Source organism: Hyperolius riggenbachi, chromosome 8, assembly GCF_040937935.1.
Source record: "Hyperolius riggenbachi isolate aHypRig1 chromosome 8, aHypRig1.pri, whole genome shotgun sequence".
NCBI lineage: Eukaryota > Metazoa > Chordata > Amphibia > Anura > Hyperoliidae > Hyperolius > Hyperolius riggenbachi.
This window is the reverse complement of record NC_090653.1, coordinates 50,371,801-50,396,118: the sequence shown is the minus strand read 5'-3', so window position 1 is coordinate 50,396,118 and position 24,318 is coordinate 50,371,801. Positions and strand designations below refer to the sequence as shown.

Sequence of the window (24,318 nt, the reverse complement as noted above, 5' to 3'; positions counted from 1 at the left end):
CAGCTGGTTCTTCAGCGTGCTTGCTGCTTTGCCCCCTAGGATGCATATTTGCTGACTGTTTTGAAACGCTTTTCCAACGTGTGAGCTCACATTTTTACATCTGGCCAGCATATGTATGATGTGTTATATGTATGCGTGGGGTCCGTGTGAGGAGGTGGCCATCTCATGGGTTTTTTAATTTGTTTTTTATTTTTAATGTGATTTAAATAAAATGTATACTTTTATAAGAATTTTCCTTGTGAGAGATTTTTCCGCAATTTTTTGGAGTATCACTATTAGCATCTGTAGAATTATATTCCTTCTCTATTATCTCGTGTATAAAGCTTGGGAACAGTTAACTGTTAACAGGGGGGCACAGTGATTCCCAGGGTGAGCCAGTGCCCCAGCGTGCTCCAGTGTAGCGCCGCCCATGCTTACAAGTTGTTGTTTTGCTTCTTCCTTACAATAAGGCTGCGCCTTCTCTCAATTTGGCCATTGCTAGCCCCAGCTTGCACCCCCTCCCCCCCAATCATGCCCTTTACAGATAATAAGAAAAGAAAGTTTACACTTTTTGGGGTGAAAGTTACTACCCCACCTACACACTCAAATACCAGCGCTGCGTAATATGTTGGCACTTTATAAATACAATAAAGAAATAAAATAGATAAAGAAATACTAAATAGCATATTTGCGATAACAACCACACAAAAAAACATAACTAAGATGACATATTCTATTAAAATCCTCACAGTATAACTTTGCCTAAAGTCATAACAAGTCAGGTACAGTTAAAGGGGCTTTAAACCTGCATTTGTTATTGTAATAAAAACATTCTTTACAACTCTTAGCACATATTATTTTTCCAGCTGACCACAAGGTGGCACTGGGTGCTCACACGTTTCACTGTCTGTTAACTTTCCTCATTTCGGAAGTCATGGCAATTATATGTAATACACTTCCATTGACTACCAACAACATTTCTCCATTATTTGTCTGCTGTTTATCACAGCTCTCTTCACTGACCTGCTTATAGTCACCAAATAGTAAAGTTACACCCTACATACATGTAATTAGATAAAAATACACAAATTCCTTATTAAAATTAACCCCCTCCATCCACCACTCTCCCATAGTTACCCCTCAAAATTTGTATATTAAAAAAATGACATAAATAGTTACCTTAGGGGGTACAACTTTTTTTTTTAAAATATGTATGTCATAAAGGTATATCACTGATATCTTTGCAAATGAGGGCTTGTAATCATTGACGGACGCTAGAAAATACATCTTTACTTCCAAATAAAATGTTGTCGCCATACATTGTACTAGGGACATATTTTAAATGCTGTAATAACTGGGACAAATGGACAAATAAAATGTATGGGTTTTATTAATAGTAGCATGTTTTATTTTTCATTTTTTTCCTTAATATTAACGTTAAAAAGCATTTAGAATAAAATAATTCTTAGCAAAACGTACCGCCCAAATAAAACCTAATTGGTGGCAAAAAAACAAGCTATAGATCATTTTGTTGTGATATGTATTGATAAAGTTATAGGCAATTGAATGTAAGGAGCGCTGAAAGGTGAAAAATGCTCTGGTCCATAAGGGGAAAACCCCTCAGTGGTGAAGTGGTTAAACACTGGTCTTGTCTTTTGCCTTTCTAAACATTACAAACTGCATGGACGTAGAAGCCATTTTGTCCTGAAGCTGATCTCGGTAAATCCTTAACTATGTGAATTGCGATATTTTCTCCAAGAGGACGGTTGCTGGGGGAATCAGTGGGAAGGAAGAAAACAGCAGAAAAGCAGGAACATGATCTTCAGTAAGCTGTGACCTAATGAGGAATATACAAATTAAATGTGTTAGTCATAGTTATAGATACCGGAGCACATTACATTTCTGGGGTACCTAGACAATTGCCTAATTTTCTCCTCCCTGGACTTGCATGTTGTCCCACTCCAAAAGTGCACATCCACTAAGTACCCCAACACATAGTACCACAAATCAAAATGAAACAAAGGCTCAATGAGATGTCAAGATCTCTGGAAGCCTTTTTACCACCAATGTTACCAAGACTAAAGGCTCCGAGAGATTAGGTTTTTGGTTTAAAAAAAAAAAAAAAAAAAAAAAGTCTGAACTATGAGGGGTCAGCATATCCAGTAGCAGCACACATTTTCAGATGGTTAAAGAGAGTCTGAAGCGAATAAAATCATTTCCTTTTACAATTTAGGTCCTCTTTAGCAGTATGAGCAAAGATGGATCTGCGCATCCGCGTGGCTGAACAATGTATTAACCCCCCAAAATCCCGGGGCAAAAATCCACGACTTTCCAGATCATGGATTTTGCTGCCTGGGGGAGGCAGAGCTTTGCGCTTTAACTCTGTCTACAGTCCAATCAATCTGCACTGAACACTGCTTCTCCCCACCCCTCTCAGTGACAGAAGAATGAGAGGGGCGTGGAGAGGCGGTGATCAGTGCAGATTGATGCAAGTAGAGGCAGAGCTACGGCCCAAAGCTCTGCCTCCTCCATAAATTACCAGATGATTTTTGCCTGGGGATTTTTTTTTTTGGGGGGGGGGGGGGGGTTAAATACAATGTTCAGCCGTGTGGATGCGGCGATTCATCTTTGCTCATACTGCTAAAGAGGACTAGATAGTAAAAGAAGGTAATTTTTTTTTGCTTCAGACCCTCTTTAACAGTAAACTTCTAACCAGATAGTGTATTAGGCTTGGTTCACATGGACAGTCCTGCGATGGTAAACAAATGGCGGCGATGCTTGTCGTTTACACCTTGTCCATTCAGTTGGTACAATCGCTTACCACCGTTTACCATCCGTTGCACAAATGCTGTGTTTCAATCACAATTCTTTGCCTTGTTTGCACGGCACTCAGAATCTTTTATTGCCACGCTTCTGTGTCCCCCTGCGGGGATGAAAAACACTGCATGCAAGGAAGTGCCGCAGAAAGCCAGCAAATGCTTTTCTGCATGCTTGTGGAAAAGCACTTGCAATGAGATGCGGGGCTGCTGCAGGCGGCTGGTTCAGACATCCGCCTAAACCAGTCCTTAGTCTACTTTTTGCCACATATTATTATTGTCTTTCATCGTGTACAACTGTTATTGTGGGCCATTGTTTCAAAAACAAGTTATACAATGATGACCTTTTCAAAACTAGTTAAACAATCCCAGTTTTAGCAGCTTGTGACAAATTCAGTAATTCTGCACATTAAGTGACACATCATCCATGTTACGTCACTTCCGTAATCATTAAAGAGACTCTGTAACAATAAAAAAGTTCCCCTGGGGGGTACTCGCCTTGGGAGGGGGAAGTCTCAGGGTCCCAATGAGGCTTCCCGCTCCCCTGTAGCTGCCGGCAATCCAGCGCTGGCTCCCCCCAAGCGACCCGCAATCCTTGCTTGACAAGCCTGACAAGGCTTGTTATAATCACCTTCCCTGGCTCCAGCGGGGGCGGTGTTACGGCTCTCAGCATGGAGATAGGCGGAAATAGCCGATCTCTGTCGGGTCCGCTCTACCGCGCAGACACAGGGGACTTGCGCCTGCGCAATAGAGTGGCCCAACTGCCATCTTCTATTTCCGCCTATCACCGAGCAGAGAGCCGATAATGCGCCTGCGCTGGAGCCGGGAAGGTACATATTTACATCCCCGCCGTTTTTGAGCATTTTTCACCGCCGTCGTGGGATATAGGAGGACGGGGGAAGCCTGGATAGGATACAGAGGCTTCTCCCACCTGAGGTGAGTACCTCCCAGGGGGAACTTTTTCTCGTCACAGGTTTTCTTTAAACAAAATCATAGATTTCTTTATGAATGTTTGATCTACTGTTAAGTTTATTCCAGTTTCAGATACAAAAATATTTCTGTTTTTTGGGTTAATAATACTGATTTGAAATTCAACATCACAGATGTTGATGCTATGTAAAGTCAAAATAATAATAAAAATGTAAAACTCTCCTTCCCCCTCCTGGATGATTCCCCATTGTTAGTAAAGGCTATGACTCAAACAGATGTGATAATGCTCAACAGAAAATCCCTGTGGAAGAGCCAGTCATGTGACTCAAAGATCTCTTCATAAAATATGCAGGTTTTCTGGATCATTAATGATATCCCATTCCCTACTGACGATACCTGGAGATGCCTTTGTGAATAAAGACCCATCCATGGTGTGTATTGTGGCCTATGATCCTCCCAGCAATGACCTGCTCAAAAAGTGTGGCTGTCCCTCCTTTCCACCAGAGATGATCAATGCATTCTACAGAAATTCTTCTGGAGGACAATAAATGAAGAGAGGCTGTCTGCCCCAAACACTGTGCTTTATGATTGCAACTGTCAAGCTCCTATATAAGCCAAAAATGGGTAACGGGTGAAAAAGCTTGTGGATCTCAGTGGCGTACCTAGAGACTTCGACACCTGGTGCTGATTATTTATAGACCCCCCCACACAAACACACACACAAAACAACGTTTTTTTTTTTTTTTTTTTGATGGGAGGGTTGATGGGTTGGTGCGCCGAGCGTGCCACTGCAAATTGTGGGGGATTTTTGGGGAAAGGAGTCATCCGAATGCAGACAGAGTTAACCGTTATGAAACTCTATACAATGCTGCAAAAGATGTCAGTGCTATATAAATACACAATAATAATATGGTAGGACATTTGACTATGACTATGGTATAAATAGATTGTGAGTTCCTCTGAGGACAGTCAGAAAAGGGGGGCATACAAAATAGGTAGATGCATTGGGGGAGGGGATAAAGAGGTAGAGGCACAAGAGAGCCAGGTGGGAGAGGGAGGAGAAATGGCAGGAGGACATCTCACCAGGACTGCAGACATCACCACTGCTGTTTGGCAGGGACTTGCTGCTAAAAAAGCCACTAAAATCTGAAAACAGGAAAGGGTCATGGGGGAAGACAACAGGGAGGGAGGGGAAGCTGGGAAAAGAGATAAGATTGCCTGGAGCTTACTTCTCTGCTCACTACAGAAATCGGCTTCTGCATCAGCCGACTGCCCTGCATTATTAATTACTATAATTAGGATAAATAATCAAAAGTTTTGCAGTGTTCCCCAACCCTGTCCTCAAGGCCCACCTGTGATGATATAGCAGCTATTTGTGATATTGGGTATAACCAGAAGCCACATTTTGTCATTTTGTCATTTTATGCTGGCTATGTACTATTTCTTATGTGTATGTCGGTCAGGAGCCAGTCTGGCAGCTGGCTTTAGGATATAATTGGGCACCAGGATGAAGGAAGCTGCTAATTTGATTTGTGTATGTCAATGTAAATTACATTTGCATTCAGTTTCCAGCAAGGAAACTACAGACTACTATAATTGTCTGCATCTTTCTGTGAACCCAATTTGAATAGACCAGCTAAATTGAATAGACCCCTGGACATTTTACTAGCCTCCAGCAAGGAAGAAGTTAATTAAATAATGGCCTAACCATTAGAGTTGGGCCGAACGGTTCGCCGGCGAACGTGGTTCGCGCGAACGTAGGTGGTTCGCGTGCGGATACCGCACGCGAACCTTTTGCGGAAGAAGTTCGGTTCGCCCCATAATGCACTGAGGGTCAACTTTGACCCTCTACATCACAGTCAGCAGGCCCAGTGTAGCCAATTAGGCTACACTAGCCCCTGGAGCCCCACCCCCCCCTTATATAAGGCAGGCAGCGGCGGCCATTACGGCCACTCGTGTGCCTGCATTAGTGAGAGTAGGGCGAGCTGCTGCAGTCTCTCATATAGGGAAAGATTAGTTAGGCTTAACTTCTTCCTGGCTGCATACCTGTTCTGTTCAGTGAGCCCTCAGCCCACTGCATACCTGTACTGTGATCCTGCCACTGCATACCTGTTCAGTGATCCTGCCACTGCATACCTGTTCAGTGATCCTGCCACTGCATACCTATTCTGTTCAGTGAGCCCTCAGCCCACTGCATACCTGTACTGTGATCCTGCCACTCCATACCTGTTCAGTGATCCTGCCACTGCATACCTGTTCTGTTCAGTGAGCCCTCAGCCCACTGCATACCTGTACTGTGATCCTGCCACTGCATACCTGTTCAGTGATCCTGCCACTGCATACCTGTTCAGTGATCCTGCCACTGCATACCTGTTCTGTTCAGTGAGCCCTCAGCCCACTGCATACCTGTACTGTGATCCTGCCACTCCATACCTGTTCAGTGATCCTGCCACTGCATACCTGTTCTGTTCAGTGAGCCCTCAGCCCACTGCATACCTGTACTGTGATCCTGCCACTCCATACCTGTTCAGTGATCCTGCCACTGCATACCTGTTCAGTGATCCTGCCACTGCATACCTGTTCTGTGAACCCGCCACTGTATACCTGTTCTGTTCAGTGGACCCGCCACTGTATACCTGTTCTGTGAACCCGCCACTGTATACCTGTTCTGTTCAGTGGACCCGCCACTGTATACCTGTTCTGTTCAGTGGACCCGCCACTGTATACCTGTTCTGTTCAGTGGACCCACCACTGTATACCTGTTCAGTGAACCCGCCACTGCATACCTGTTGTGTTCAGTGAACCTGCCACTGCATACCTGTTGTGTTCAGTGAACCTGCCACTGCATACCTGTTCTGTGAACCCGCCACTGTATACCTGTTCTGTTCAGTGGACCCGCCACTGTATACCTGTTCAGTGAACCCGCCACTGTATACCTGTTCTGTTCAGTGGACCCGCCACTGTATACCTGTTTAGTGAACACGCCACTGCATACCTATTGTGTTCAGTGATCCTGCCACTGCATACCTGTTCTGTGAACCCGCCACTGTATACCTGTTCTGTTCAGTGGACCCGCCACTGTATACCTGTTCTGTGAACCCGCCACTGTATACCTGTTCTGTTCAGTGGACCCGCCACTGTATACCTGTTCTGTTCAGTGGACCCGCCACTGTATACCTGTTCTGTTCAGTGGACCCGCCACTGTATACCTGTTTAGTGAACACGCCACTGCATACCTATTGTGTTCAGTGATCCTGCCACTGCATACCTGTTCTGTGAACCCGCCACTGTATACCTGTTCTGTTCAGTGGACCCGCCACTGTATACCTGTTCTGTGAACCCGCCACTGTATACCTGTTCTGTTCAGTGGACCCGCCACTGTATACCTGTTCTGTTCAGTGGACCCGCCACTGTATACCTGTTCTGTTCAGTGGACCCGCCACTGTATACCTGTTCTGTTCAGTGGACCCGCCACTGTATACCTGTTCTGTGAACCCGCCACTGTATACCTGTTCTGTTCAGTGGACCCGCCACTGTATACCTGTTTAGTGAACACGCCACTGCATACCTATTGTGTTCAGTGATCCTGCCACTGCATACCTGTTCTGTGAACCCGCCACTGTATACCTGTTCTGTTCAGTGGACCCGCCACTGTATACCTGTTCTGTTCAGTGGACCCGCCACTGTATACCTGTTCTGTTCAGTGGACCCGCCACTGTATACCTGTTTAGTGAACACGCCACTGCATACCTATTGTGTTCAGTGATCCTGCCACTGCATACCTGTTCTGTGAACCCGCCACTGTATACCTGTTCTGTTCAGTGGACCCGCCACTGTATACCTGTTCTGTTCAGTGGACCCGCCACTGTATACCTGTTCTGTTCAGTGGACCCGCCACTGTATACCTGTTCTGTTCAGTGGACCCGCCACTGTATACCTGTTCTGTTCAGTGGACCCGCCACTGTATACCTGTTTAGTGAACACGCCACTGCATACCTATTGTGTTCAGTGATCCTGCCACTGCATACCTGTTCTGTGAACCCGCCACTGTATACCTGTTCTGTTCAGTGGACCCGCCACTGTATACCTGTTCTGTGAACCCGCCACTGTATACCTGTTCTGTTCAGTGGACCCGCCACTGTATACCTGTTCTGTTCAGTGGACCCGCCACTGTATACCTGTTCTGTTCAGTGGACCCGCCACTGTATACCTGTTCTGTTCAGTGGACCCGCCACTGTATACCTGTTCTGTGAACCCGCCACTGTATACCTGTTCTGTTCAGTGGACCCGCCACTGTATACCTGTTTAGTGAACACGCCACTGCATACCTATTGTGTTCAGTGATCCTGCCACTGCATACCTGTTCTGTGAACCCGCCACTGTATACCTGTTCTGTTCAGTGAACCCACCGCATCAGTGCGCATACCTGTGCAGTTAAGTGAACCCACCTACCTACGTGAGTGCACGCAGTGTGATATACCACTCCGTGCATACCCAATATGGACAAAACAGGTAGAGGAAGAGGAAGAGGTAGTGGCAGAGGCAGAGGAAGGCCACCCGGCAGGTCTGCGCAAGGTCGTGTAAATGTAATTTCGTGTGGACCTGGCCCACAGTACAGTGCTCGGAAGAAGGCACGTCCCATCACCTCCCAAGATTGTCAGGACGTGGTTGAGTATTTAGCGACACAGAACACCTCATCTTGCTCAGCCACCAGCGCTACTACTAGCACCACTTCCGCTGCATTTGACACTTCGCAAGAATTATTTAGTGTTGAAATCACTGATGCACAGCCATTGTTGTTACAGCCAGATGAATTTTCACCAGCTAATATGTCTGAGTTACGCGGCAACACTATGGATGTAACGTGTCAGGAGGATGAAGGACCTACTGATGGTGCAAGTTTGGATTTGTCTGAGGCAAGCGAAGCTGGGCAGGATGACTACGATGATGACGGTAATAGGGATCCTCTGTATGTTCCCAATAGAGGAGATGAAGAGGGGGACAGTTCAGAGGGGGAGTCAGAGAGTAGTAGGAGGAGAGAAGTTGCTGAAAGAAGCTGGGGCAGCTCTTCATCAGAAACAGCTGGTGGCAGAGTCCGGCACCATGTATCGCCACCTATGTACAGCCAGCCAACTTGCCCTTCAGCATCAGCTGCTGAGGTCCCCATAGTGCCCACATCCCAGGGTGGCTCAGCGGTGTGGAAATGTTTTAACCTGCTGGGCGGTCTGGACGAGCTCAGCTCGTCCAGTACCGCCGGAGGCTGCCGCTCAGGCCCTGCTGGGCCGATTTGGCTGAAATAAAAAGCAGCACACGCAGCCGGCACTTTGCCAGCCGCGTGTGCTGCCTGATCGCCGCCGCTCTGCGGCGATTCGCCGCGAGCAGCGGCGAAAGAGGGCCCCCCTAGCCGCCTGAGCCCTGCGCAGCCGGAACAAAAAGTTCCGGCCAGCGCTAAGGGCTGGATCGGAGGCGGCTGACGTCACGACGTCGGCTGACGTCGATGACGTCACTCCGCTCGTCGCTATGGCGACGATATAAGCAAAACAAGGAAGGCCGCTCATTGCGGCCTTCCTTGTTTATTCTGGGCGCCGGAGGCGATCGGAAGATCGCCTCCGGAGCGCCCTCTAGTGGGCTTTCATGCAGCCAACTTTCAGTTGGCTGCATGAAATAGTTTTTTTTTTATTAAAAAAAAACCCTCCCGCAGCCTGCCTGGCGATCTTAATAGAACGCCAGGCAGGTTAATGTGTGTGCCTCAGATCGGACCAAAGCCATCTGTTCGCTCTGCCAACAAAAATTGAGCCGTGGAAAGGCCAACACTCACGTAGGGACAAGTGCCTTACGAAGGCACCTGGAGAAAAGGCACAAACAGCAATGGGATGGCCACCTGAGCAAAAGCAGCAGCAGCACACAAAAGAAAAGTCACCCTCCTTCTCCTCTTCCTCCTTCAGGTGCATCATCTGCTTCTGCCGCTTTCTCCTTTGCACCTTCACAGGCACCCTCCTCCACTCCGCCTCTGCCCTTGAGCGGTTCCTGCTCCTCTGCCCACAGCAGCAGTCAGGTGTCCGTGAAGGAAATGTTTGAGCGGAAGAAGCCACTTTTGGCCAGTCACCCCCTTGCCCGGCGTCTGACAGCTGGCGTGGCGGAACTGTTAGCTCGGCAGCTGTTACCATACCGGCTGGTGGACTCTGAGGCCTTCCGTAAATTTGTGGCCATCGGAACACCGCAGTGGAAGATGCCAGGCCGCACTTATTTTTCGAGAAAGGCCATACCCCAACTGCACCGTGAAGTTGAGAGGCAAGTGGTGTCATCTCTTGCGCAGAGCGTTGGGTCAAGGGTACACCTGACCACGGATGGCTGGTCTGCCAAGCACGGGCAGGGCCGCTACATTACCTACACAGCCCATTGGGTGAACCTGGTGGTGAACGATGGCAAGCAGAAAGCGGCGGACCAAATTGTGACACCTCCACGGCTTGCAGGCAGGCCTCCTGCCACCTCCTCTCCTCCTGCTACATGCTCTTCGCTGTCCTCCTCCTCCTCCTTGGCTGAGTGGCAGTTCTCCTCTCCAGCTACACAGCCCCAGCTCCGCAGGGCCTATGCTGCATGCCAGGTACGACGGTGTCACGCCATCTTAGACATGGCTTGTCTCAAAGCGGAGAGTCACACTGGAGCAGCTCTCCTGGCTGCTCTTAAGAAACAGGTGGATGAGTGGCTGACCCCGCACCACCTGGAGATAGGCAACGTGGTGTGCGACAACGGCAGCAATCTGCTTGCCGCTTTGCATATGGGGAAGCTGACACACATACCCTGCATGGCACATGTCATGAATCTAGTGGTTCAAAGATTTGTGGCAAAGTACCCTGGCTTAGCGGATGTCCTGAAGCAGGCCAGGAAGTTCTGTGGGCATTTGAGGCGCTCTTACACAGCCATGGCACGATTTGCAGAAATTCAGCGTAAAAACAACATGCCGGTGAGACGCCTCATTTGCGATAGCCCCACTCGCTGGAACTCGACCCTGCTCATGTTCTCCCGCCTGCTAGAACAGAAGAAAGCCGTCACCCAGTACCTCTACAACTGGAGTAGAACGAAACAGTCTGGGAAGATGGGGATGTTCTGGCCCGACAACTGGACACTGATGAAAAATGCATGCAGGCTCATGCGGCCGTTTGAGGAGGTGACCAACCTGGTGAGCCGCAGTGAGGGCACCATCAGCGACTTAATTCCCTACGCGTACTTCTTGGAGCGTGCTGTGCGTAGAGTGGCGGATGAAGCTGCGAATGAGCGTGACCAGGAACCGTTACGGCAGGAACAGGCATGGGACCAATTTTCATCAGACCCAGCTGTTTCCTCAACACCTGCGGCAGCACAGAGGGGGGAGGAGGAGGAAGAAGAGAGGTTGTGTGCAGAAGACGAGTCAGACTCAGAGGATGATGAGCAAGGTGTTTCTTTGGGGGAGGAGGAGGAGGAGGAGGAGGGGACAGCGGCAGGAGAACAACCGCAGCAGGCGTCGCAGGGGGCTTGTGCTGCTCAACCTTCCCGTGGTATTGTTCGCGGCTGGGGGGAGGAGGTTGACTTACCTGACGTCACTGAGGAAGAGCAAGAGGAGATGGAGGGTACTGGATCCGACTTTGTGCAGATGTTGTCTTTTATGCTGTCCTGCCTGTTGAGGGACCCCCGTATAAAAAACCTCAAGGGGAATGAGCTGTACTGGGTGGCCACACTACTAGACCCTCGGTACAGGCACAAAGTGGCGGACCTGTTACCAACTCACCGGAAGGTGGAAAGGATGCAGCACATGCAGAACCAGCTGTCAACTATGCTTTACAATGCCTTTAAGGGTGATGTGACGGCACAACGCCAGCAAGGTACCACTGCCACTAATTCTCCTCCCGTGTCCACGCAGTCAAAGACAGGACGCTCCAGCGATCTCATGGTGATGTCGGACATGCGGACGTTCTTTAGTCCAACGCCTCGCCGTAGCCCTTCCGGATCCACCCTCCACCAACGCCTCGACCGGCAGGTAGCCGACTACCTGGCCTTAAGTGTGGATGTAGACACTGCTGTGAACAGCGATGAGGAACCCTTGAACTACTGGGTGCGCAGGCTTGACCTGTGGCCAGAGCTGTCCCAATTTGCCATCCAACTTCTCTCCTGCCCTGCCGCAAGCGTCCTCTCAGAAAGGACCTTCAGCGCAGCTGGAGGCATTGTCACAGAGAAGAGAAGTCGCCTAAGTCACAAAAGTGTTAAGTACCTCACCTTTATCAAAATGAATGAGGCATGGATCCCGGAGGGCTGCTGCCCGCCCCAAGACTAAGTCAGTCCCCGCACACACAGCATCTCTGCCTGCACGCCGTGTGACTGGCTGCCTGGCCTGCCCCAAAAAGACTAAGTCGCTCCCAGTCCCTCCACACAGCATGTCTGCCTGCAGGCTGCTTCACTACCTTCTCCGCCACCACCAACAGGGTCCGGGACTCCAGGCGGATTGCTGAATTTTTTAGGCCGCTGCTAGCAGCGGCCGCTGTAATAATTTTTATGGTGCGTGTACATGACTGCCTAATTTTTCTGGCTGCACTGAGGGCAGCTGCAACAACAAAAGAAAAGGCATGTACATGCGCCCATTCCCCTTCGTGATCATTACCTTGCTGTGGTGAAGGGGCTTGCGTATCACAATGAAGCAATGACCGGCGCCTAGATGAGTGTCTCGGGGGGCACACAAAAGATAATAAGGTCGTTGCTTCATTGTGGTCAGACCAAATTTGATCAGCTGGACAGTCACTGTTCTGTCATTCAGCTACATCAGCCAGGCGACCATATGGGCTGTAAAGCCACCAAAACCTGCACTCTCGCCATGGTGCGCACCAGTCCAGCACGGCCGTCACTAGTACAAACAGCTGTTTGCGGTGCGTTACACGGTGAGTTTGGTGTGTCAGTGTGAAGCAGTACCTTAATTACACTACCTGATTGATGTATACACATGCAAGATGTTTTAAAGCACTTTAGGCCTGTCATTTAGCATTCAATGTGATTTCTGCCCTTAAAACGCTGCTTTGCGTCAAATCCAGATTTTTCCCGGGGACTTTTGGCGTGTATCCCACTCCGCCATGCCCCCCTCCAGGTGTTATACCCCTTGAAACATCTTTTCCATCACTTTTGTGGCCAGCATAATTATTTTTTTTTTTCAAAGTTCGCATCCCCATTGAAGTCTATTGCGGTTCGCGAACTTTAACGCGAACCGAACGTTCCGCGAAAGTTCGCGAACCCGGTTCGCGAACCTAAAATCAGAGGTTCGGCCCAACTCTACTAATTATTTGTCCTGAATCTCTTGATGCCCTTTTCAAGGGCCTGCATTGCTTTGAACTCTGTGTTTATGTAAACAGCCCCCTGTTGTCCCAATATACCATCAGACTGACTGAGTCTGGAAAGTTGAAAGCTACAACAGGAACCTTTGGAATTTTCATATGGTGGCAGAGTGAAGTGTTGTTGAGGGGTGACAGCCTTGTGTTAGCTTGAATAAGGCTCTCAATCTGTTCATAACCCCCAGTCGGGAACCGTTTCTGCAGGTTTGCCGTGGGGCCGGTTCCTGACACCACCAACAGTGCATGTTTTGTGGAAAACCACAGGAGGTAGTTAATCAGCTCTGCTGAGACACCAATTACATGTTTGTGGTTTTCTGAAAAACATGTACTCTTGGTGGGCTCTGGTCTAGGGCACTTTAGTATTACAGCAGCCAGCGCACATGGCTACTAATGACAGACAACTTCTGAAGCTCTAAACACATCCTGCCACCTCCCCCTGCTAATGTCCCATCTGCAACACAGCAATCATTTTCTCTACTCACCCTGCTGCTCTGCACATTCAATCACTGCAGGCTGTGTGTTGGGTTCGAGGAGACACATTGCACACGGGACAGGAAGAGGAATGGGTGCTACATCTAGTGCAGGAAGCAGTACAGTCTCATGCACTGCCTGCTGCTATTTTCCAGATTGTTGCCCAAACTATGAAAAAAGGTGCCAGGTGGAAGAACACAGTGGCTGAGCACCACAGCGGCACCACTGAGAGCACCTTAAGCCTTATGGTAGGTGCATCACTGGTGGGTCTTGCCATTTGCTTTCAAGTTTGGTTCCCCAGTATTGTTTCTTAACTCTACCATTACATGTCTGAGATTCCCAGCAGGTGTTCTGGAAAAGACCCTTCAAACACAGACTTGATGGTTTGCCACTTTGACTTAAAGCAGAACTTCTGTGGACCTATTCAGACATTGACACAGACACAGACAATGGTTCTTACCCAGCAGTAAAGTTTACTGAACAGTAGTAAAGGATAAATAGCTGGGCATGTATAAACAGTCAGATAACAAAGCATAAATCAAACAGTGACAGTTATACTGCCTAATGCTGGGAATACACGTTAAGTTTTTACTTTAGATAGATGGGTTCGATAGATAAATTCCAACCTGTTGGATCTGGTCGATTCTACTTTCGTTTCGATTCTCCTCATTCAAGTGAATGTAATTGATAAGAAAAGATAAGGAATCGAGAGGAGAATCGAGCAGTGAATCGAGAGTAGAATCGAACGAAAGCGAAAACGACGGCAAAAACGAACGCAAAAACGCATCGTGTATTCCCAGCATAACATAAAAACTAGATCTTGCTAAATATATTTTCCCACAGTCCACAAAGCAGCCTGGCTGGGTCTGAATGTTCCTACGCAGCGGCCTAGCTAAGGAGCCATGGGCCCCCCGATGCAAGTATTACATTGGGCCCCCCCAAGCACTTGATACATAACAATTGATACGGCGCACCAAAACCAGCCAAGAACAGCCACAGTGTCAGAGCTGCAAGAAGGGGGATGGGGAACAGTTTGTTCATGATTACTACTATTCAAAGCACCTATAGAAGTGATTGTTACCAGTACAGGACCCATAAAGAGCTAATATTGCAGGTGAGAGAGGGCCCCTTTGGCCCAAGGGCCCCGGTGTGGTCGCTACCTCTGCAACCCCTATCGCTACGCCCCTGTTCCTACGTGGTCTTTGTCTTCGGGGTGCACCCTTAAGTATTGCGCAATACTATTTGTAATCCACAGATAATATGTCCGTCTCTTTACACAAGGCTTCCCTATTTGTAGTTACAACCAAACGAAGTATGTCTCTGGCAATGTACTGTAATATACAAAATGTCACTGGTATGCACTATGATGCAGCAAAGCTGCACTTACAGTTCCTTGGGTACTTTGAGCAGGCTTTCAGTGCTTCCTTCTGGATCCACAGGTCTTTCAACAGCCAAACCACACAGACAGGAAACCCACGGATATGTTTGCCGTTGATGGGCAAACATTTTGAAATACAGCATCCAGGGGAAAAACATTAGAATCCATAGCATCTTGCATTTGTTTACTCACCCAAAGAGAAAGCTCCACCGGAATGAGCAAAAACAGATGTCTCGACTTTAAGGCTGACTTCTCTTGGGTTATCGGGATATTTTTTTGTAAAGCTAGGAAGTCCATTGCGGGGATTGTAAATGAAGTTTATATTGACGGAGGCGCTGCCTGTGCCACTAGCAGTGAATTCAGGGTTTTGAGGATAGATCTTTAAGCCGTTAGTCAGGTCTATGTTTAGCCCCAGTGTTTGCCCCCCTGTGACAGTCAGGTGGCAGCCTATGGAGGCCTTGTTGTTTATTTTTGCAGAGAACTGGATATCGAGCTCAGGCTCAGGATAGGGAATGAGAATGTTATTGAAGTAGTTAAATTGTGCTATCTTTTTGGCTGTAACCGTCATTTGGTGTCCACCTCTGTTAAGGGTTATTGGTGGTGGTAACACAATGAAGCTTTTTTGAATCAGAGTACCGGGTAGAGCCACACGGACATCCATGCAGATGTAAGATGGTACATTAGGCGCATGAGTATATACAGAAGTAAGAGATGGAGTACTGACAACAGTGGGGGGGACAAAAGTATCTATCTTCAATGTTGAGGAGTCATTGGTTACCAACCTAACCTGAGGAGGAAGCCCATAGGTGCTATTATAAAAACACACTACATTGACTGAGGCCATGTTTGTCGTATTAGCGGTGGATTCAGGTTCCTGAAGGTAGACATTCACACCACCAACTAAGCTGATGTTCAGCCCGAGTGTTTGCCCTTTGATAGTTGTGAGATAGTTGTAGGTCCTGTATTTTTTCGTGTAGTCTACCCGTAAAAGTGCAATCATCCACAATCTCAGTTCAGGCCCTTCACAATAAGTGTTACAAATCTTCTCCTGCGTGGCTGCGATTTTAATTTGGAACTGATCCTCCCCATGCACAATCTCCGATGACACAATCTTAGTCTCAGAACTTGTCCCCATCACTTCAATAATAATTTCGTGAGTCTCATTATTCATAGGTGTGACAGTCTCCTGGGTCACTTCAGCCACGTTTGTCTCTGATGTGGTATTAAAGCTGTTACTGGCTGTCATCTGATGGGCTGAAAAACACATAGAATGGTTAACATTTTTTTTTATTTAAAGTGGACCTAAACTCTTTCATCAGATGCAAGGAAAACACAGAAAAATCCACTCCGTGAGCCTATTTATTTCCCCTTCATTTGGAAGTAATCACAAGTGTAATTTGAGCTCTCAGCTGTGTCAGCTCAGTAATGTGTCAGTCTCGGCAGACAGCTAATATGTATATACAGGAGATTAAACCTTTCTCTGCTTCCATGATAGCAGGAAGTAGACACACTGCAGATTTATTGCAGCAGTTCCGTAAGATGGAACAAAGAATGTTTGTTCCTTTAAAGGATACCCAAAGTGACATGTAACATGATGAGATCGACATGGATATGTACAGTGCCTAGCACACAAATAACTATGCTGTTCCTTTTTTTCTTTCTCTGTCTGAGAGAGTTAAATATCAGGTATGTAAGCGGCTGACTCAGTCCTGACTCAGTCCTGACTCAGACAGGAAGTGACTACAGTGTGACCCTCACTGATAAGAAATTCAACTTTTTTTATCTCTTTCTTGCTCTCAGAAGCCATTTTCTGCTATGAATGTGTTTTATAGTTGGAATTTCTTATCAGTGAGGGTCACACTGTAGTCACTCCCTGTCTGAGTCAGGACTGAGTCAGTCACTTGCATACCTGATATTTAACTCTTTCAGGCAGAGAAAGAAAAAAAGGAACACAGCCTAGTTATTTGTTTGCTAGGCACTGTACATACACAGGTCTATCTCATCATGTCACATGTCACTTAAGGTATCCTCTAAGGGTTATTATGCTGTTGCTTATCTTTTAGAGCAGAGAGGAAGTTCTGAGTTCAGGTCCCCTTCAACATGATTTAGAATTCAAATATATCCACTGTAAGACATTGACAGCAAGCATCAGAGATATATTGACAAGGAATGTACAGTACTGAGCAAAAGTTTTAGGCAGATGTGAAAAAAATTCTGTTAAAGGGACCCAGAGCAGGGCAACAAAAAGGAAATCTGGACTTACCTGGGGCTTCCTCCAGCCCCCCATAGCCCACGAGGTCCCCCAGTATCCTCTTTGTCCCTTCTATGTTCCCGCTGGCGCCCCCAGCGCGTCATCACACCGGTTGCTGTAAAGACTGAACCGCGCATGCACAGGACCCTTACCGTGACTGGTGTGAGGATGCGCGTCAGCCAAAGTCGCCGGATCACCGGAGCTACCAGCGGAAAAAACGGGAAGGGGATGCTGATTCAGATGAGCAAGGGAAGCCTTAATTGGATCCTGAGGCTTCCCTTGCGTTATCAGGGGGAAAAAAAAGCTTTACTCACCTGGGGCTTTCTCCAGCCCCTTGCAGCCAACTGTCCCATGCTGACCGCTCTGCTCCCCGCAGCCGTCCCGGTGCAGAGGCTGACTCCGAGGTCGTCCTTACTGCGCCTGCGTGAATCGCTATTGTCAATCATGGCCACGTTGCCCGCGGTGTACTGCGCAGTACGCCGTGGGCAACGTGGCCATGATTGACAGCGGCTCTTCATGCAGGCACAGTAAGGACGACCTCGGGGTCGGCCTCTGCACCGTGCGTGGATACCAGGACGACTGCGGGGAACGGAGCGGTCAGCGTGGGACAGTCGGCTGCAAAGGGCTGGAGAAAGCCCCAGGCGAGTAAAGCTTTTTTTTTCCCCCTGATAAAATATCTACTGTATCTGATTTTGATCCCGAGCTTCGGGCTCAAGATCACTTTACAGAGAACCCGAGGTGGGGTTCTAACAACAAAATCCCCATACAGAGGCTGGGTCTGCCTAAAGAGCCCAGCCTCTGTTGCTATCCAGATTCCCCCTAAGCCCCCCCCCCCCCCCCCTGCGCTCTGCGAGACCCCATAAACCACAGCCGCGCTCTATAGGCAGACCCAGCCTCTGTATGGGGATTTTGTTGTTAGAACCCCACCTCGGGTTCTCTTTAAGCAAAGTAATTCTTTAATCAGAGCTAGATTGCAGGTGACTGTTTATGTTCTTCTGGCCAGTAGCCTGTGTGTTCCCCGTACAAGGCTGTATATACATAAGATGTGCCGGAGAAATATTTTGACTTCACTCAGTTCTTGCTGGAAAACCCTTAAAATATACTGCAGAGTGCTAAAAGCTTGCTATGATGAGCTGATCTAATGCTTAGTATATGGAATACTTATATATAGTGACATGAAGTACAGGATCTTCTCAAAAAATTAGCATATTGTGATAAAGTTCATTATTTTCTGTAATGTACTGATAAACATTAGACTTTCATATATTTTAGATTCAAATACACACAACTGAAGTAGTTCAAGCCTTTTATTTTTTTAATATTGATGATTTTGGCATACAGCTCATGAAAACCCAAAATTCCTATCTCAAAAAATTAGCATATTTCACCCGACCAATAAAAGAAAAGTGTTTTTAAAACAAAAAAAAAAGTTAACCTTCAAATAATTATGTTCAGTGATGCACTCAATACTTGGTCGGGAATCCTTTTGCAGACATGACTGCTTCAATGTGGCGTGGCATGGAGGCAATCAGCCTGTGGCACTGCTCAGGTGTTATGGAGGCCCAGGATGCTTCAATAGCGGCCTTAAGCTCATCCAGAGTGTTGGGTCTTGCGTCTCTCAACTTTCTCTTCACAATATCCCACAGATTCTCTATGGGGTTCAGGTCAGGAGAGTTGGCAGGCCAATTGAGCACAGTAATACCATGGTCAGTAAACCATTTACCAGTGGTTTTGGCACTGTGAGCAGGTGCCAGGTCGTGCTGAAAAATGAAATCTTTATCTCCATAAAGCTTTTCAGCAGATGGAAGCATGAGCCCAATTTTGAACTAGAAACAGCGGCAGAAGCGCCTGACCTGGGCTACAGAGAAGCAGCACTGGACTGTTGCTCAGTGGTCCAAAGTACTTTTTTCAGATGAAAGCAACTTTTACATGTCATTCGGAAATCAAGGTGCCAGAGTCTGGAGGAAGACTGGGGAGAGGGAAATGCCAAAATGCCTGAAGTCCAGTGTCAAGTACCCACAGTCAGTGATGGTCTGGGGTGCCATGTCAGCTGCTGGTGTTGGTCCACTGTGTTTTATCAAGGGCTGGGTCAATGCAGCTAGCTATCAGGAGATTTTGGGCACTTCATGCTTTCATCTGCTGAAAAGCTTTATGGAGATGAAGATTTCATTTTTCAGCACGACCTGGCACCTGCTCACAGTGCCAAAACCACTGGTAAATGGTTTACTGACCATGGTATTACTGTGCTCAATTGGCCTGCCAACTCTCCTGACCTGAACCCCATAGAGAATCTGTGGGATATTGTGAAGAGAAAGTTGAGAGACGCAAGACCCACCACTCTGGATGAGCTTAAGGCCGCTATCGAAGCATCCTGGGCCTCCATAACACCTGAGCAGTGCCACAGGCTGATTGCCTCCATGCCACGCCGCATTGAAGCAGTCATTTCTGCAAAAGGATTCCTGACCAAGTATTGAGTGCATAACTGAACATAATTATTTGAAGGTTGACTTTTTTTTGTTTTAAAAACACTTTTCTTTTATTGGTCGGATGAAATATGCTAATTTTTTGAGATAGGAAATTAGGGTTTTCATGAGCTGTATGCCAAAATCATCAATATTAAAACAATAAAAGGCTTAAACTACTTCAGTTGTGTGTGATGAATCTAAAATATATGAAAGTCTAATGTTTATCAGTACATTACAGAAAATAATGAACTTTATCACAATATGCTAATTTTTTGAGAAGATCCTCCTGTATAGTGATTAATGATTTGATGAGGAATGAGAGATCTATATACTAAGACAAATAAGTTGGCTTTATACATTTTAACATGAATTAAAATTAATGGCTGTTTCCAGCGGCGTAACTAGAAATCACTGGGCCCCCCTGCAAAACTTTAAATGGGACCCCCACCCATCCCCTCGCTTTCTGCAGAGGTAAACTGAGAACCAATGTTATTCAATTGGCTAATACACACTTGAATGTGTTTTCAGCTAAAAGCAGACAGCAGTGAAGCACTGCAGACATTAACTCTTTCAATTACATTAGCTTCTGAGATAAAACATGCATGTTTTCACACATACAGACACGTGGGGCTTGATTCACTAAACAGTGATAACTCAAATATCAGACCTTATCAAAGATATCACACCTTATCACAGTTAACACGCCTTATCAGAGTAGCATAGGGAGTGCTACGAACGTATGCCTGCTAGTTGGCAATGGCACTCGTCCTGCCCTGAGCCCCCGCGGGTTCGTAGCGCTCGCTGTGCTACTCTGATACGATGTGTTAACTTTGATAAGGTGTGATATCTTTGATTGGTGATTGGGTGTAATATTTTAGTTATCACAGTTTAGTGAATCAAGCTCATGGTGTGCAGAAAATGCATACAGAAAACCAACAGACGAGTGTGCTTCCAGCCTCAGCTTATTACACTCACTCTGTCCATCTCTGATGGGGCAGAACTGGCTCTGTGGATTTCTCCAGCATCACTACAGTACAGAGCACTTGGGGAGGGGGTAGAGAGGCGGGGGGCTGGGGCTGTACACAAGTGCCTGCTGCACACTGAATAGGGGCTGTCTGCAAATCTTTGATTGCAAAACTTTGAATGATGAACAGTGGCTGAGCAGATGCAGTGGTTTGAACAGTTGTGCAGAGAGCAGAAGTTTTTTTCTCTCCGTACCCTTAGTTGTCAGTCTCTCAGCACAGGGAAAAGAAATTTCTCCCCTCACTGGGCCACCTGCAGCTTCTGGGTCCCCCTGCGGCTGCATCCCTTGCAGGCTCTATTGTTACTCCCCTGGCAGTTGGGATACTTAGAGTGCAAAACTTTTACTTTATAAAAGTATTTTTAAACTTATCTTTTATCACTCCATAAATAGCAGTTTGATAGTTTATCAAATTAAGAAAAAAAAATGCTGTAAAGCAGATTCGAACCTGCAAATTTACCTTTGAAGAAGGATGGCTCATTACCACTAAGCTATAGTTAAGCTATATTAGAAGCACTGAAAATTCTTATGTATTTTCTTACAGACCAATATATCAAATAGCACCATCTAGTGTTACTACTTCAGAGCGGTAAATAGCGTTTTATATCACCTTCACCATGTGCCATTTTTTCCCGGGCGCTGCTTTTGGATGTATACTGCTACTGTACAACAGCAGTGAGCTCCACCTTGGCTGACTCTTCCCCCCACCCTCACAGATTTAGTAACCCCATCCCAGTGCTGTAATCTGGATAATGGCTCCCAGCTAGATGGGGTTATTGCAGCCCCCCATCCTCTCTGTCTCTCTCCAGCTTTCAATCCTGAACCTCACTCACATCCTCCTCACTCTGAAAGGGCCAGATGACCTCTCCAGTCTCCATATCACACACAGTTACCTCCACCCAGGTATGTTTAGGGGACATTTTCCTGTTTATGTTAAATGCTGCCTAGATATTTCTATGCTGGGAGGAAATGCTGCCTGATTGTGTTTCTACTTTTTTTTTTTTTATTGGGAGCCTTTAATTATTTTGGGGGATAGAATTCTGCCTATGGCCCTGAGCGCACTGTTGCCTTGCTGAGAGGATTTCAGCAACACCCAGGCCCTTAAATAGAGCACGAGGTGGGCTCATAAAATAAAAAAAACAAAAAGTAGGTTACCTGATCGGGGGGCTGGGCGAGCGGATCAGGTAGCCACAAAAACCGCCGCTCCTGTGAGCCGCAATATCCTACTTTCACTTTCGTGACCTTTGGGTCACGATGCTGGTATGAGAGACTGTCTCTCTTTCACAGCACGCAGGGAGGCGGGGGAGCATCAGGGGGCGTGACCAGGGAGTGAGAGCTATCCAATGGCAGCTCTGGAAACCCTGCAGGAACACCCCTGATGGGCGTTTTTGAACATGGAATCCATCTCCCCATGTTTACCTCCGAGATAGCGACAAATATTGTCGCTAATCTTGGGGGGCTATAGGGCGGAAGTGGGGGGGGGCAGAGTGTGGCGGTGTGGGGACACAGAGGCATGTCATGAGCAAGAGAACATGCCCCTGTGTCCCATCTGCCCCCCATGGAACCGCTTCGGGTTCTCTTTAAAGTCAACCCCAGGTGGAAATTGAGATAAACAATTATATTTATCATCCTACTCCTACAATGACTTTTTAAAGTATCCCAGGATTTTCTTTTATATTTAAACATTTAGAAAGTAGGTTGAATATTTTAATGTTTCTTATCAGTGGCAGCCTATTAAGTGCCCCAGAGTTAGTAAAAGGTCAATAGTTCATGTATTTTTTCCTCTCCCTGCCCTCAGAAGATGTATTCTGCCAGGAAAACTTTTATGGCTGTAGTTAGCTTATCACTGATGTTTACTATAGTCCCAAGGTACTGTTACAAGCTACACGAGAGAAGTTGTCCATTCCTAAAAAAAATAACTCTTTCAGGCAGCAAAATAAAACAAGTAAAACGGTCTGGTTATTAATATGTTTTGTACTGTACATACACATGTTTATCTCATCATGTCACATGCCGCCTCGTGTACACTTTAATACAACATCTCACAGTTTGTGTGACATCTATGGCATTTTTTTTTTATTAAAGGAGAGTGGGGCTTCAGCCAACATTTTGATGGGTAGGCTGACTGTCTAAGTGACAACATTGCTACGTTCATGTACATTTGACCCCACCCATTACCACGCCCATCCTGCTACATGGTCATGCCCATTACTCTTACCTGGTGCCCCGTATCTCACAGGATCCTAGCAACGCCCTTGCAGGGCTGGAGCTACCATTGGAAAAAATGGGCAATTGCCCCAGGGCCCCAGAGCCTGTAGGGGCCCCCAAGGTGTCCCTCCCCCATCTTAACTGTTGCTCCCCAGGGACTCTGCAGAGTCTGTTAAGTTGGGAGGTGATTGGGGGAGGGTCAGCAGCCAGCTCAGGGGCCCAGGAGGGAAATTTGGCTGCAACAAAGGGCCTCTAATGACACTTTTTGGGTGGGGGTATCTGTTGGGGGGCCCCCAGGCTAATTTTGCCCTGGGGCCCAATTGTTACCTGCACTCCTGATAGTGATTCTACTACTACTAATATTAATAAAAATAACGTTGAATATAATAACAACTGCACTTGTTAATGAATTTCAGCTTTGTCTTACCAGTGACACATAAGCTGAGAAGAGTGAAGATTTGTAGTGCTTTGTCCATCATGTGGATGATTGATTTCTCCTTCCTTCAGTCTCTACCACGCAGGACAAGTGCTTCACCAGTCACAGATCCGCTCCTCCAGCACTGCTCCAGGTGAGGTCACACCCCTAGTCCTGAACTCTGATTACTCCAAACAGCTTCTGTTATACAACATTTTGGGTTATGATTTCCTCCTTTTGTTTTTGCTTCATTTGGGTCATTATATGTTTTGTCTAAATTTAGTCATTGGGAAATCTGACTCACCCTGCTCTGAGCCACACCTCCCAACCTTTGGAGCAAGGAAAAAGGGGACAGTAAGACACGCCCATGCCACACCTCCAGACACAACCCAAAATCACACGCGCCGCACACAGCACACTGCTGCAAACAGATGGTCATGGCCACAGATTTACCAGGGTGGCAGGTCCAACACTCGCCCTGGGTGCCGGTATCTAGAGGGTGCAGATTGTCTGCTACATTCAGGGCTGTTCTATCTGGAAAAGCTGGGAAGAAGAGGGGAGGGGAGGGGGGGGGGGGGGTGGAGGAAAAAAAACAAGACTTAAATTAGTTTTCTGAATCTCCCACCTTCTGCAGAGATATGTCTTGCTCTCTAGCAGCTTCATCTCCTCTCCCCAGCTCACACAAGCTGTTCTGCCCTTCTTGGATTGAAGCGAGTCCTCCTACCGCTGTCTCTGCTGGGCGGAAGACAAAGCCCATACATGGAGGTGACATGATGGAGGAGAGGCAGGCAGAGCCAAGAATGTACTGGCTGTGGCTGGCTGCTGAAGGCTGCATTCTCTGTAGCTCAGGGGGTGAGGAGAGTGCCTTGCTGACCCTCAGTGCAGATGTATGAAAGATGAATGCCTAAAGCTCTGGCATTTCAGCTGGCGTGAGGACTGCTCTGTTACACACAGGCAGATATCACTTCCAATCCTATCATAATAATTTTGTACTGTCCAGGGACTGTATAGGGAGGGGGGAAAGAGAGAGTGCA

The 24,318-nt window shown here is 47.1% G+C and overlaps 1 protein-coding gene across 2 annotated transcripts; it reads right to left on the bottom strand.

Moving 5' to 3' along the window:
- Positions 1-1,351: 1,351 nt before the first annotated feature.
- Positions 1,352-24,103, bottom strand: LOC137528135 (uncharacterized). Of its 2 annotated transcripts, none has more exons than XM_068249412.1 (3): positions 23,910-24,103; positions 15,117-16,178; positions 1,352-1,816 (listed from the first exon to the last, which is right to left on the bottom strand). In XM_068249412.1, exons 2-3 carry the CDS (start codon positions 16,168-16,170, stop codon positions 1,758-1,760), a joined length of 1,113 nt encoding a protein of 370 aa, XP_068105513.1. In that variant the 5' UTR covers positions 16,171-16,178; positions 23,910-24,103; the 3' UTR covers positions 1,352-1,757. The 2 variants fall into 2 exon arrangements, with proteins under 2 accessions (XP_068105513.1, XP_068105512.1); XM_068249411.1 differs by lacking the exon at positions 23,910-24,103 and adding an exon at positions 23,297-23,603.
- Between the last annotated feature and the right edge of the window lie 215 nt (positions 24,104-24,318).

Excerpts from the sequence above, each read along its gene's own strand:
- LOC137528135 (XM_068249411.1), bottom strand. The coding sequence starts at position 23,348 with ATGATGGACAAAGCACTACAAATCTTCACTCTTCTCAGCTTATGTGTC. Across the intron at positions 16,179-23,296 it reads TCTCAGCTTATGTGTCACTG|CCCATCAGATGACAGCCAGT; the intron begins GTAAGACAAAGC and ends TGTGTTTTTCAG. Across the intron at positions 1,817-15,116 it reads CGGTGGAGCTTTCTCTTTGG|GTCACAGCTTACTGAAGATC; the intron begins GTGAGTAAACAA and ends ATTCCTCATTAG.